This window comes from Scatophagus argus, chromosome 6 (assembly GCF_020382885.2).
Source record: "Scatophagus argus isolate fScaArg1 chromosome 6, fScaArg1.pri, whole genome shotgun sequence".
Taxonomy (NCBI): Eukaryota; Metazoa; Chordata; class Actinopteri; family Scatophagidae; genus Scatophagus; species Scatophagus argus.
In genome coordinates this window covers 190,859-204,397 of record NC_058498.1, presented here as the reverse complement: position 1 = coordinate 204,397, position 13,539 = coordinate 190,859, and the positions used below count along the sequence as shown (strand labels likewise).

General features: G+C 46.7%; 1 protein-coding gene across 2 annotated transcripts; it reads right to left on the bottom strand.

Annotated features, from left to right (window-relative positions):
* Positions 1 to 373: 373 nt before the first annotated feature.
* On the bottom strand, positions 374 to 12,221 carry pik3r3b (phosphoinositide-3-kinase, regulatory subunit 3b (gamma)). 2 transcript variants are annotated; one of them, XM_046391221.1, is made up of 10 exons: positions 11,708 to 12,220; positions 9,061 to 9,172; positions 5,514 to 5,652; positions 5,293 to 5,391; positions 4,958 to 5,138; positions 4,250 to 4,375; positions 3,845 to 4,164; positions 3,141 to 3,215; positions 2,860 to 3,030; positions 374 to 2,680 (listed from the first exon to the last, which is right to left on the bottom strand). In XM_046391221.1, the coding sequence occupies exons 4-10, from the start codon at positions 5,361 to 5,363 to the stop codon at positions 2,482 to 2,484; spliced, it is 1,143 nt and encodes a 380-aa protein (XP_046247177.1). In that variant the 5' UTR covers positions 5,364 to 5,391; positions 5,514 to 5,652; positions 9,061 to 9,172; positions 11,708 to 12,220; the 3' UTR covers positions 374 to 2,481. The 2 variants fall into 2 exon arrangements, with proteins under 2 accessions (XP_046247177.1, XP_046247176.1); XM_046391220.1 differs by lacking the exon at positions 9,061 to 9,172 and having other exon boundaries at positions 11,708 to 12,221.
* Between the last annotated feature and the right edge of the window lie 1,318 nt (positions 12,222 to 13,539).

Genomic DNA, 13,539 nt, shown 5'->3' with positions numbered 1-13,539 from the left:
GCTTTTATCTCTGCAATGTCACGAAGATCACAAAATTTGTCTTCTGCCACCTGAACTGAACAGAAGATGTCTCGTCTCTCGGCTGAATGTGAGAGGTGCCCCTGAAGCAGGCCACATGCCCTGTTGGGTCCAGCTGTGCTGACTTGGTCTGAACTGGACAGCACAGAGGACAGCTGGGACTGCCAGTTTGCCTCAGCAAAAACAAAAAACCAAAAATACAGTTTAGCCTGTCCTCACCAGCAGCTGCTTTGTGGCATTCAGGTTATCATACGGCTGGTTTTATTAATAACTGACTTTGACGAACTTGAACTTGTTTAGGTGGAGGCTGTTGGTCTGTCCCAGTCTCATTTCACTGCGTAACACATTTTCTGACTCGATTGAGGCAGAAACAGTTTTTCTTCTGGACAACAGATTTACTTTGAGACATGCTGACATGTCAGTTTTGTTTCTGTGAATACACAGAGCTTAAGGATCACAGACAGCAGGAACAAACGGCATGATGCAGTGTGAAAACAGGCCACACTGGCTTCCTGTCGATGGCTCTTAACTCCACAGTTCAGACTGCAGACCTGCAGCCTCTCAGACAACGGCCCTCTTCCTACACCGACACACCCCGTCACACCTGTCTGAGTGTGTGTGTCGTACACTGAAACACACCGACCAAAGGTGCTCAGTCTGACTTTGTAACCAGCGTCTTCCTCCTTCTCAGTTCACAGATTATTAGACAGACAGCAGCAGGGCGACACCAGGTCCCCTCGAGACACAACGCTGGCCTCCCCAAAGGAACAGCCAATCAGTAATGGAGACAGTCTAAGAAAAATAAAATGTGTTTGTCCAAGGGTTGGGTGATGCTTCCACTGGTTATAAAGTCAAGTCAAAGACCGGCAGGAAGTTCTGGGCTTTAACAAAAGAAAAAGACAGACAAACAAAAGTGAAGCTTCACTGTGCACTTTGATTATCTCTCAGACTGTAGTGCATCGCACGCTCGCCACTTGACTGCTCGACTACACGACGTTAGATTGCACGTTGTTTCAAGTTTTCAGTATTTTCTTCTAAAGCCTGCGTCTTCAGATGAGGACATCACCCCCGGGTTCCACAGAAAACATGTTATCAAAGCTTACTGTTTCTGTTCTAACATGCAGTCGGTAGCACAAAGTCATGTTCCTCTCACTCTCTCTAACCACACATAAACTTGGTTTCAGGTTCCAGGGTCACCGCTTTCCCTCCAATAGATGATGACTGTTTTTAACGTTGTCTCATCTGGTGTAGTGACGTGTAGTGACGTTTGTGACCTCAGCACTCGGGTCATGTGATGCTAGCCATGCAGGTGTTTATGATCCAGAATCTCTACAAGTTTCTGTGTAAATAATGGATGCAGACCTCGGCTTCGCCTCAAACTCTGCAGATAAAGAAATGAAGTAAAAAGTAAAGTTGTTTTAATGTTTTAACTTACATCCAACAAGTTTTTTCTCAATGAGTCAGTGATCATGATCACCTTTAGTGTCTGAGTGCTGAGGTCACAGATTTAAGTGCTTTTTACTCGACCTTCTGTGTTCACAGGAAGTCTGGCGTTTCTCGTCACGTACGTACATTTGGTGCACGAAGCCCAAATCTCAGTTTTATGTGTGGTCTCAAACACACCATTTATTTGCTTATTTGCTTTGCTTATTTATTTGAAAATAACGAACTCTGTGCTCCTCCACATCAACTTTGGTCTCTGGTTCTGATCTGTGACACTGACATGTTGGCCAAAAATAACCTGAAAAACTTCCAACAAAGCAAAAGAGAAAACATGTATAGTTAGAACTGTAGTGAGCCTTTAGTCCTTCTTTCAAGACTACCAAGCTGTTTAGTGTCACCCGTCGGCACCCCTCCCTCCCCCAAACCCTTCAGCAGCTGTGCCGTCTACACTGCGGAGCACTCGATAAAATGAGCGTCCGTCGTCTTGTTATGCTACATTAATTCTGCTTTTCATACAAACAGACATCAACTCCCCTTTCAATTCCCACAGAGTAAACAAACATTACACGACTCCACAAACGAACAGAAAGGCAGGTGGGAAATCAAAGTAAGTAAAGCAACAAATGACTGAAGATGGGAATGCTTTGTTGTGGTCGTCGTTCGTGTTGTTGGCGAGTTTCTGGTAAAAAGTCTGAGCTGGACTTTAGGTAGCAGCGGGGTCAACCTGGAACTCTGACATCTCCAACTTCATTTCCTTCCTTCCTTCCTTCAGTCACGTTTTTTTCACATTCACAAACACTTAAAACTTCCTTGTGCAAATCAAGCAGTCTTAAGAAAGAATGCCCTCCGAAAGTGTTCTTGTAAAAATATAAAACTCCAAGGTGGCTGACGTGTGTGTTGCAGCAAGTGTTTCTATCTTTATGGGGTCTGGTGTTGCTTCGTATGTCAACCAATCCCCCTCCCTCCCCCAAGAGGGGGTTGGGTTGTTGCCTGTGCAGGGTGCGACCGGGCAGGCGGGGTTCATCTGCGTCCGGAGGGCATCTGTGCGTAAACGGGGTATGCGAGGCGCACGTTGAGCGAGTCGTTGTGCTGCACCAGGGAGGCCTGGTGGTAGTGGAGCACCAGGTCCTTCAGGCTGCTGTACAGGTTGTAGGGCTCAGCGAAGCCGAAGCCGCGTGGTGTGCTGTAGATGACGCAGTGCTTCACCTCACCTTCCACACTGAGAGAACACACACACACACAGGACGTCTTACATACAGAACTTCATCAGCTCCTGCAGACTGATGAGTAAGGCTTAAGTGACGGTGATCTGTGTATAAATGAATTATCCCTCCTCACCACCACTACAACGCGTGTGCGTGTGTGTGTGTGCGTGTGTGTGTGTGCGTGTGCACTCACACTACAGAGCAGGCGTAGCAACCCTTCTTGCTGCTCTCTCGGATCAGAAACGCTCCGTCTGGCTTGCCGAGGAGCAGCTCCTCCGCCTGCGTCCTGTTCAGGTCCCCGACAAACCAGCTCTTCTCATCATAATGAGGCAGGTTCTCATCCTCCTCACTCACAAAGTAGCCTCTGCACCCACACAGTTACACAACAGGAGACAGACACACACACACACACATGTAAAACACTTCCACTGAGGACAAGCTTGGCAGAAGACAAACTGAAAGGTAGAGACTCACTCGTCAGTATTCTCGTTCTTGATTCCCAGCCAGTCGTTAATTCGTTTCTGACGAACTCCTTTGTGATTGAGCCAGCTGGAGGCAGAGAGAGAAAACCCATCACTAAAACGATGACATTTACAACAGCGTTTATGGCGCAGTGAATGAGCACAATGAGCAGCGGGCCTCCAGCAAATGTCTTCTGCTCTGCTGAAATGCTGTCCGACTGGTCTGCATCTTCAGCTAAAACGTCTCATCACAGTTTCCCCAAGCCCAAAGTGACGTCTTCAAGTCCGACCGACTGTCAAAACCCAGTGACTCGTTTAATGATTTCTTCTGACTGGCTGGACAATTAATCGACTAATTCTTACTGCTATATTCGCAAAACCGAAGATATTTGGGTTTTAGATTCATTTTGAGCTTTGGGAAACATTTCTCAACATTATTGTGATTTTATAAACATAACAATTAAAAAAACATGAAACAAAGCTGAAGTGGCGTGTATGTAGACTCAAACACATGTCCACCATGCACAGGCTCTGTGTGGGTGGTTAATCAGCTACCTGAAACAAAATGTGTGGTTTCTGCATACAGGAGACTCTGGAGACAATAACCACAGCCTGACAACCCAAGCCACCTTGACTGGAAGCCTCACTAGATAAAATAGAGAGTGGAGATGACCTGCAGACTCGTCTACTGTACTTCACACTCCATGTCCTACTTACACCAGATACTGGTCCCTGATCTTGCGGAGCTGTATGAGATCGGGCTTCAGGCTGTTCATCTTTTTGTCCGTCTCACGGTTGTCCATGGCTTGTGTCTTCAGGTCCTGCTCTAGACGCATCTTGCTGTCGTGAATCTCTCCAAGCCGAGACTTAAGCTTCTCGTAGTTCATCATGATCCGCTCTATCTCCTTGTCATTGCCCTCGTGGCGGAAGCGCTCGACGTAATCCTTGCTGTAGCGCTCCTGCGTGTGGCACTGCTCCTCAAAGATCTTGATGGTCTCGTTGAAGGCTTCGATGGCCGTCCGCTTCATCTGGATCTCCTGAGGCAGGAGAGAAGAGGAAGTCAGTGAGAGGACAGCAGTCTTTCTGTCCAAATCAACCCAACATCAGGAAGTATGGGTGTACCTGCGAAGTCTTGGTGTATTCCTCATACAGCCTGTCATACTCTTTGCTCTTCTCCTGGTACTGACTGTGGTATTCCTGCAGCTTCTTCCCCACGGCATCAATATTATCCTCCTTTACCAGCTGGTCCTGAGGGACAGGCGAGGAAAAGTGAGTGAGCAGGACGAGGACAAAGGAAAAAGTCACAATGTGAGACATGAAAGAACTTCCTGAGGGTCACTCCTGAACAGGCTGGTTAATAAACATCCCACAATGCCCTGGCTGTATGGCAGTGAAGGGAGTATGTACAACAATGAGCCTTTGACACCAGAGATCCTGCTGTGACTGCAGTTTGGGGGAAAACTGTGGGCACAAGGGAGGTGGAGTTTACATAGGAAACTCCTCTGTAAGGTGTATCTAAATGTTGTACAAACTAATAATTAATTATGAAGAGGACTTCTGGTACCTAAGATAAAAAAACAACTCAACTTTTAGAGGAAAATGTACTTTCATGTTGGTTAACATAAACCAAAAAAGTCCTTCACAGGCCTTCAGGTTGGAAAGTGGCTGAGCTCAGTCCAGAACAAACGGGACAAACCTTTTCCTTCTGGAGCTGCTTTGTCAAACTGAACCATTTTGTCTAAAATACTGTTGTGCACTGCAGCATCAACTTTTCCCTGAAGTGTAACTAACACCACAAGAACAAGGATGGCCACAGGTGAGCGTGCACACCTGCTGGAAGCGGGAGATGGGGTACATGAGTTTGACGTCCAGCTTGGTGTTGTACTGAGCCAGAGACTCGTGTCTGTAGTGGCTGATGAGCTCCACCACCGAGCTGAATGTCAGGGGGTCCGAGAAGCCGTACTTCCCGTCGCGATGGTAGATCTTTATCAGCTTGTTGTTTCCCCCTTTCCTGAACATGAAAAGAAAAAAAACGATGAGCAGGTATCTGTACCGTATTCAAACCTTTAGAGTGAAACATGCTGAAAGTCATCAGACACTTCAGAGGTTCAGCCCTTTACTTCCAGGTTTGAAACATACTCCGTTTGTGTACAAACTGAAGTTACCTCAGTGTGAGCGTGTAGTCGCCCTGCATCTTGGTGGAAGCATCCCGAACCAGGAAGGTCCCATCAGGCATGTCTCTGAGCTTATCGTTCACCTCCTCCCTGAGGACACCACAGAGGAGATCTTACAGTAAACTGTGTTGTGGGCGTTGACTGAGCAGACTGGTCCCAGTCAGCAACATCCCATCTGGATGAGTGCGTGTGTGTGCGTGTGTGCGTATTACCTGGATATGTCTCCCCAGTACCACTCAGCCTCCTGCAGGGAGCCTCCTGCTCCTCCCTCCTTGGCTCCGATGTTGCTGCCGCCTCCTCCCACCCCAACTGAGGAGGGCTGCTGGGGCTTCAACGGCTTCGGAGGAAGAGCTGGAGGAGAGACGAAGTGTTAATACTGAAGAGTTTCTGTATGCTGTACACACTGTGTGTGTGTCCTACACTTTAACCATCCCGATATTTTAACATTTGTACAACCGTGAAGAAACACACGAGCCAATAGTGGCATCATCATCATCATCATCATCACCACAGTAATGATTCTCTCACAGACACCACATACACAGTGAGGACAAACGTGTCATCGTCTTTCAACATGTTCAACACCCTGATGACAAACCAGAACTCTGGTGATTGGCTCATCGGAGAGCCAGAGGAGTGAGTGAGTGAGGACAGGAAACAGAGCGTCTATGTGAAATACAGGAGGAGGTCAGGCTCTTCATAAAGACTTCTGTTTACCTCAAGAGATTACCATTTTTACTGTTAAGTCATTCAAGCAGTCTACAAAACCTGCGATTACATTTGATAGATAGATAATTAGATAGATAGATAGATAGATACTTTATTGATCCCGAAGGAAATTCAAGTTGCAAACCTGTTGTCCAGTGAACAGAGAGAAACATATCACAGAAACAAACTTTCTCTGCTGATGAAATAAGCTGCCAGAACACCAGCTGACCTTCACACCTATGAGCTGACTGACTCAGACTGAACCTGGACACCAAGTCTGAAAGGATGTTCAGTCTGACCGAGTGCTAACACGCCAACATGCAGAGGACAGAAACAGAGTGGGGACTGTCCACAGTGCACAGGGACAGCTGTTGGACACATGATACTCAGGATGATCTCCAGTACTTTGGCTGTTCACCATCATCCAGATACTCAGCTCTGAATAATTCTGTTGTTACTATTTTTGGCCACTTGGGGGCAGCAGAACAAACACCAGGTGACCCGTTTTAAAACTTCATATGATGAGCTGCACATGTGGCGGAGCAACAACGCAGAAGTCGCCTGGAAAACACGTCCCTGCCCTGGACATGAACACACTGTGTTTGTGCAAGCTGTCAGGTCAAAACTAAACCAACTAACCAACTCGATGTGTTCATGTCTGAAAGAAGTCTCTTATGTATCCATACATACGGCAGCTAAAGCTCTGGGTGCCAATGATCTTCTTTGTTACCTGACTACCACCTACACCTGCCTGCTTACACCTTTGCATCACCTCATGTCTTCATCCCTCTCTCTGTTCTCCTCCACCTCTGATCTCCTCCTTCACATGACTGCAGCAGACAAGTCTGTCATTCAGCAGCTGCACTGTCTTCCCATGTCAGCACTTTATGTCACACACACATACACTCACTCACACACACTCACACACACACACACACAAAACACTAACACACACAGTGTGGGTTTTCATGCCCAATGGGGACATTACATAGACTTACATTCATTTCCTGCAGACTGACTCAAACCAAAACCAAACCCTAACTTGCCTAACCTTTACCCTGACCTTAACCTGAACCTCAAACTCAGCCTCACCTTAAACCAAGTCTTCACCCTAAAAGTTAATCATGTCCCCATGGGGACTTGCATTTTGTCCCCATAAGGCAGGCAAGTCCCCACGTGTAACTGTGCAAACAGGTTTTTGTCCCCATGAGATCAGAAAGACACACACACACACACACACAAACAAACACACAACATAAATGCACGCCCACACACACAAAACAAAACACTAACACACACACACACACACGACAACAAACAACAACACAGAGAGAGAGAGAGAGAGAAGGAATCAACTTCATAATTTAAAAACTTTTGCACAATTTAAAAGTTTCAAGAAAACAGAAAAAAACTGCTGCAGCGTTCCTGAAACACACTGCGCGTGTGTGCATGTTGTGCGTGCGTGTGTGTGTGTGTGTGTGTGTGTTGTGTGGGACAATGCCCACATCACACAAAGGACAGCATCAAGTACAGTCAGTGGATCAGCAGGGCTGCGACTCAACCAGTCTTTTCTGTTTCATTGATCAGCCAATAAAATGTGCAATTTATCTTTAATTCACTGAAGTCATTTGAGTCAAAATTCAGAAATGTGACAGAAACACATAAACAACAGCAGCAGAACCACAAACACATCAAACTGAGTCTACAAGCAGCTGAAGTGTACGAACATCACCTGAGAAACCAGCACAGCTGATCGCCACTGCAGTGAGAAACAACAGGACAATAACATGACCTACACCCCTGCACGCACACACACACGCACACACACACACACACACACACACACTTTCTTTGTTAGTCCGCTCCAACTGAAACTCGAGGTTTTCGACTCAGTGCTTCATGCAGCAGCAGCCTCTGACAGGCTGATCAAGACCTCTGATATGGTGGCTCTTTTCAATGAGCAAAACAAATCAAACTTAAAGTGACAACTGTCCCACCGCAGAGGACACACTCCTAAAACGTCACAAATTATGAAAGCTGCACTTTCTACATGTGTGTGTTGCTTTAACACTGTAAGAAAACCAAGCAGTAAGCGATGGGTGGTGAACAAAGGCGACCGTCAGCGCAGCCTCCCCTCCTCCCCCTCAGCAGACAAAGGAGCAGCACTCGGCCACACACACACACACACACACACACACACACAGCGATGCCACTTGTCATCACACATGCAGGCAGAAAGCCACAGCTCTCCTGAACAATGACCATCAGCACAGACCGACACACACAAAGCTTCCCCCGTCCTCCTCGGCCGTGAGCCTCCTGTGCTGGGCAGCAGTGCAGCAGTGAACTGACCTGCTGCCAACACATCTCAGTCCACTTCACTCCCACAGCTTTACATGTGGACACACTCAGGAGCTGCAGGCAGCCACCCACAGTGTGGGTGTTTATCAGCACCTCTCACACTCACACACACACACACACACAAAAACACTCAACAGTGTCACACTTTCTAATGGTTTTGCACCATTAAAATGAGAAGATGTAAAACAAAAACAGAGCTGCTGCACAAACTCCCCAAGTTACTGAGAACAAAAACACACACACAAACTGAAGAATTCAGATCGTGTGCTGCAAGAACAGTCAAAGAGGAGAGAAGAAAAGAAAGAAACTACATAAATGGACACAGATGGAAGACAAAGAGACTGATGAGAGAAGAAATCTGTCCACAGTGCGTCTTACCGTCTTCCACCATCTCAGTCAGCTGCATGCTGCCACTCGTCTCTCAGCTGTTTCCCTCCTCCCTCCACTCTCCCCCTCTGTGTGTCTCTCTCTCTCTCTCTCTCTCTCTCTCTCTCCCTCCTCTACCTCCTCCTCTGCTCAGTCAGACTGAAGAAAAGAGCAAGCGAGGCCGATCCTAAAAGACACACGGTGCATTAACTAATCCCTGCACAGAAGCACGCCCCCTCAGCCAATCAGGAGGCTGCAAGGGAGGGGGGATGGACCCCACGAGAAAGAAAGAAAGAAAGAAAGAGAGGAGGGAGGCGGAGTTACCCCGTGATCCATCTTTTCCTTCTGGGACGGCACACAGCAGCAGTGAAGCATCAACAGGTCACCTCCGACCTGTCAGGGCTCTGAATATTCTTTTTCCAGTTAAGCCGTCTGTCTGTAAAATTTTACAAAAATGCTACTACAGGAAAGGCAAAACATACAGAAAAGTCTGTCACAGAAGCATCGTGTCAACAGACTGAGCTCCATAGACATGATATGGTAGAGAGCGGAAGAGAGTTTCTCCTGTGAAATGATGGTATCTGAGATGAAGACCAGAAGCCCACGCAGCTTCTGGTCTTCATCATCCACTCCATCAGCTTTGTGGGCCTCACAGGCAGCCGTTTCTGCTTATTTCAAGCTGAAATGTGCCACAGTCTGTCACAGGTTGTCTCTGAGCCCTCAGTGTGACCCACCTCTGTCTATGGTGACGTGGTCCTCGGTGGACCGCCTGGTTGATGATATGAACAGTGACACCTCCACCAATATTTACATAAATATCACAGTTCAATTACGATCTTTACAACTCACTTCATTTCGCTCCAAATCAGCGTTTTGAGTCCACTAAGGACTGACGAGGACGCTGACGAGCAGTTAGTGGAAGATGATCTACTGCTTCTATTGTTCTCCAACTCAGCTGCAGTATCTGCACTGCAAAGTCTAACGCAGACCCTCACCTCTCACACACACACACCTGGTGTGAGCTACAGAAAACTGTCTCTGCTTTGTGAGGAAGCTGAAAATCCCTCCTGATCTGCAGAAGTCCAAACTGACCTGCTTTGTGTCTTTGCTGACTGGAGTAGTGACAGGCTGGATGGAGCTCAGAGGCCGAATGTGCTCATCACTCCTGTCAGCCACGACACTCACCATCTATGACTGATGTGTGAGATTAGCCCACCACCTGTTTAAACCTCACTCCTCTCACAATACTAGATGGTTATTAAACTAATTCTTATCATTGTCCTAGCGTCCACGTAAGGCTCTGTGTCTTTCACTCAGGGGACAGAAACTGCTGGATGGAGGAGCACAAATGGTTTCTGATGCTATGCTAGGCTAACGCTGCGTTGTTGTATTGGTGAAATGTTTGGCTACATGGAGGCTAACGGACAATGGTTTTGAATTCTAATATGCAAGACGATGAAGAACATTAATGATGAGAAGCAAGTATTATCAATCAGAAACAGGAAGCAGACGATGGACTCCTGCTGAGCGGTGAGCAGGTCAGTAGGCCTGTCTGCGCTGCCCGTCAGTGGCTTTAAGTTCAGCTGCTACAGGACACATTTAAACTACTGACTTCAGGGTCACATGCTGATTTATAAAAAACAGCATCTGTTACTGATATTACCTAACAACACAGGTGAGCTCTTCAGTGTGTTGAATGGTTTCAAATGGCTCTGATGGCGTACACAACATTTAACACAACAGATTATATTGATTACATATTGTATTTCTGATTTTTATAATGAATGAACGAATGAAGAGCTCTTGGTGTCCAGCGGTGGATCCGAGTGGGAACCAGGATTCAGTAGATCCATTAACTGCTCCGTAGCTCCGACACAATGCTTTTCAGGAGGAGACAGAAGGAGGGAGAGAGGAGGCTGGACTGAGAGAAAGAATGAATCCTTCTGTCATTCAGCAGGGAGGCCTTAACGTGAGCAGAGACAGGCTGGTGATGGCACCAGTCCACACTTCAATACACCTACAAGAATCCACATCACACTCAGGATGCAGAGAAAATGGAGCTGAAGTGACAGGTGAAAATCCATCTTTAAATCAGTGATCTAAAGCAAGACATTCCTCCTCTCAGGACACCATGATGCACCTCAGAAGATACGGTCCATCAACAGAAAAGGGACAGAGCCCCTGCATTCAACAGCACCTCCTGGAAACAAGACAACGTCCCACATCTGCGCCATGATCCGGGGGGGGGGGTCAAATGACACCAGCACAATTACCAGGAATGAATGAACGAATGAATGAACGAATGAATGAATGAACCGCCCTCGGGTCGGTGTACTGCCAAGCGCCACAGACGTGTGCTGTCGTGTCAGTATGAAACACTCGGGCCGTTTATTCCCGGTGTCGTTCAGGGTCCCGGTCCGTCTCTGTCCCACCCCCCCTCCCACTGTCGGCAACGGGCAGAACCGGGAATCCGGTTCACAGAGCCTTTCACGTAGACTCACTGTGTGTGTGTGTGTGTGTGTGTGCGTGTCTGATCGTTTGCAGGTAGCAAATTCGGCGACGGCGAAGTACGTTTCATTGATTATATCACATTGTGCTGCCTTCACGTACAGACTACCTGGATTTATTGTGTCCAGCCAGCATCTTACTGTACCACAGAACAGCGCACCAGACAACAACAGACTCTCCTGTTGTCGTCTGTGCTGGAGACCATTTATAGCCCAACTCAAAGCTCACGTTACCTGCTTACCTACAGAGACCATAATGTTAAGCTACGGTACAGGACGACTTCACTCTCACAGTAATGATGCACCCTGACTGCACCTGAAGGCGTCGATCTGCTGAAATGAGCGGAGAAAAAGTCGACCCAAACATCGTCAGGATGTGCGCTTTAAAACTTTCCACCAAACCTAGTATGGCACCTTCCCTCCTCTCCAGCAGAACCTCCATGTCCGACATGAGGCCTCCTTACCTGGCGGTTGGTCCATTTCCAGATAAAATATCAGCTCTGTGGAGTAGGGCATCATCACGTCCCTCCAGTCTCCCCCCTCGTCGGCTTTTTCCGCTGTCCACACTGTATTATACATTGTTGTAGCGTGACAATCTTTACTCCACAAAGAAGAAAAAATACTAATCACGCTCGGAAAAGAAAAACCGAACCGAAGCGTAAAAAATACTGGATTAAAGTTAATTTGTCTATCTGTCTACTTGGAAGTCTTCTGTCTGAACTCCTGCTTCAGACTGGAATAAATGGACGGGCTGTGTACGACAAGCACCAGGCTGCGACTGCTCCCTCCGACATGCCGGTGGTAGAAACTCGGGGCTCTTCATGAAGGCGCTCTCTACGTCTATATGGATGTATAAAACGTCCTTTAATCGTGTCAAAGTAGATGCCAGCTCTACATTTCAGACTCGTCTCCTTTTCCTCCGCAGGTGCCCCCAGTTCGCTAGCTTCATTTTAAGAAGCTCAGTGAAAAGAGGAGGCTGGCAGAGGCTGACAACGGCTGGAACGTACCACTCCGCCGCTGCTCACAGGGGGCGAACGAAACTTCGGCAACCCTCAGTCACCACAAATAAACACAAAGAGATCGTTACCATAAAAAGAATACAACATTTCGGTTTCTTCGGCATTGCGCTTATCTTATCTTAAGAAGGGAATAATACTACTACTCAGTCCTGTACATATATTATTTTAATGACAAGTCCACCCCTTCGTCAACAAATTTCTTTCCACGGCCCGCAGCTAAGCAAGGATCAGTACGCATGCTCACTGTAGGACCTGTATGATAGTGATGGAAATTCCAGCTCTTTTTAGAGAGCCGCTGCTTTTGGCTCATCTCCCTAAAAAGAGCCGGCTCTTTTGGATCCCCAGATTTTTTGTTGCTTCAATAAATTTATTGCCAAATTATGTGTAAAATTAATTACTAATGTATAAAACACATTATATCAAATATGTATTATTTATATTGCTTTGTAAATCAATTTATTAATCCACAGAGTGCTACAAAAAATAAACTGTAAAATACAAACACAAAGAACCATCAAAAGATGTATTTTTTTTTTGTATTATTGAACTATTTATAGAGAAGCAACACAACATCAACAAAACTACACAACAAAATATAAATTAAAATATGTAAAAACAAAAAAGCAGGTAACAAAACATACATTAAAATGTGCAAAAACACACCAGTGCGCAATCATTTTAGCCGTTTTGTTTTACTGGTGTCATAGCCTTTTGCAAAAACTGGCTCATAGAGCTCTGGGCTGTAGGTCTTGGTGGCTGTGGTGTTGTACTGGATGATGCTGCAGACATTGTAGGAGCAGCAGCAGTTGCAGTAGACACACTGACACCTTCACTAACAGCAGGTTCCCTTGCTTGTCTTTTGTCCTCCAACTTAATTGACTATGCAGCTATTCTCCCTCACACTCTCTTGTCTCTCCCTCACTCAGTTTGTGTGCTCACTGTGCTGTGTCTGTAACCTCCCCCTCCTGTACAGTGTGGACACACAGACACCACCACACATCTCGACCAATCACGTGCGGCTTTAACAGAAAAGAGTGAGAAAAAGAAACAAAACGGCTCCCGATCAGAAGCCGGCTCCCATCGTTCACTTCAAAAAGCTGGCTCAAAGAACCGGATCGTTCGCGACCGACACATAAGTTTTTAAGTTTTAAGTGACATATTTTGTCATCACTCCAACGAAATTTGTGCTCTGCATTTAACCCACCCAGGTGACGTGCACACACACACAGCAAACCCGGGGCAGTGGGCGACCGCGTGCAGCGCCCGGGGAGCAGTGG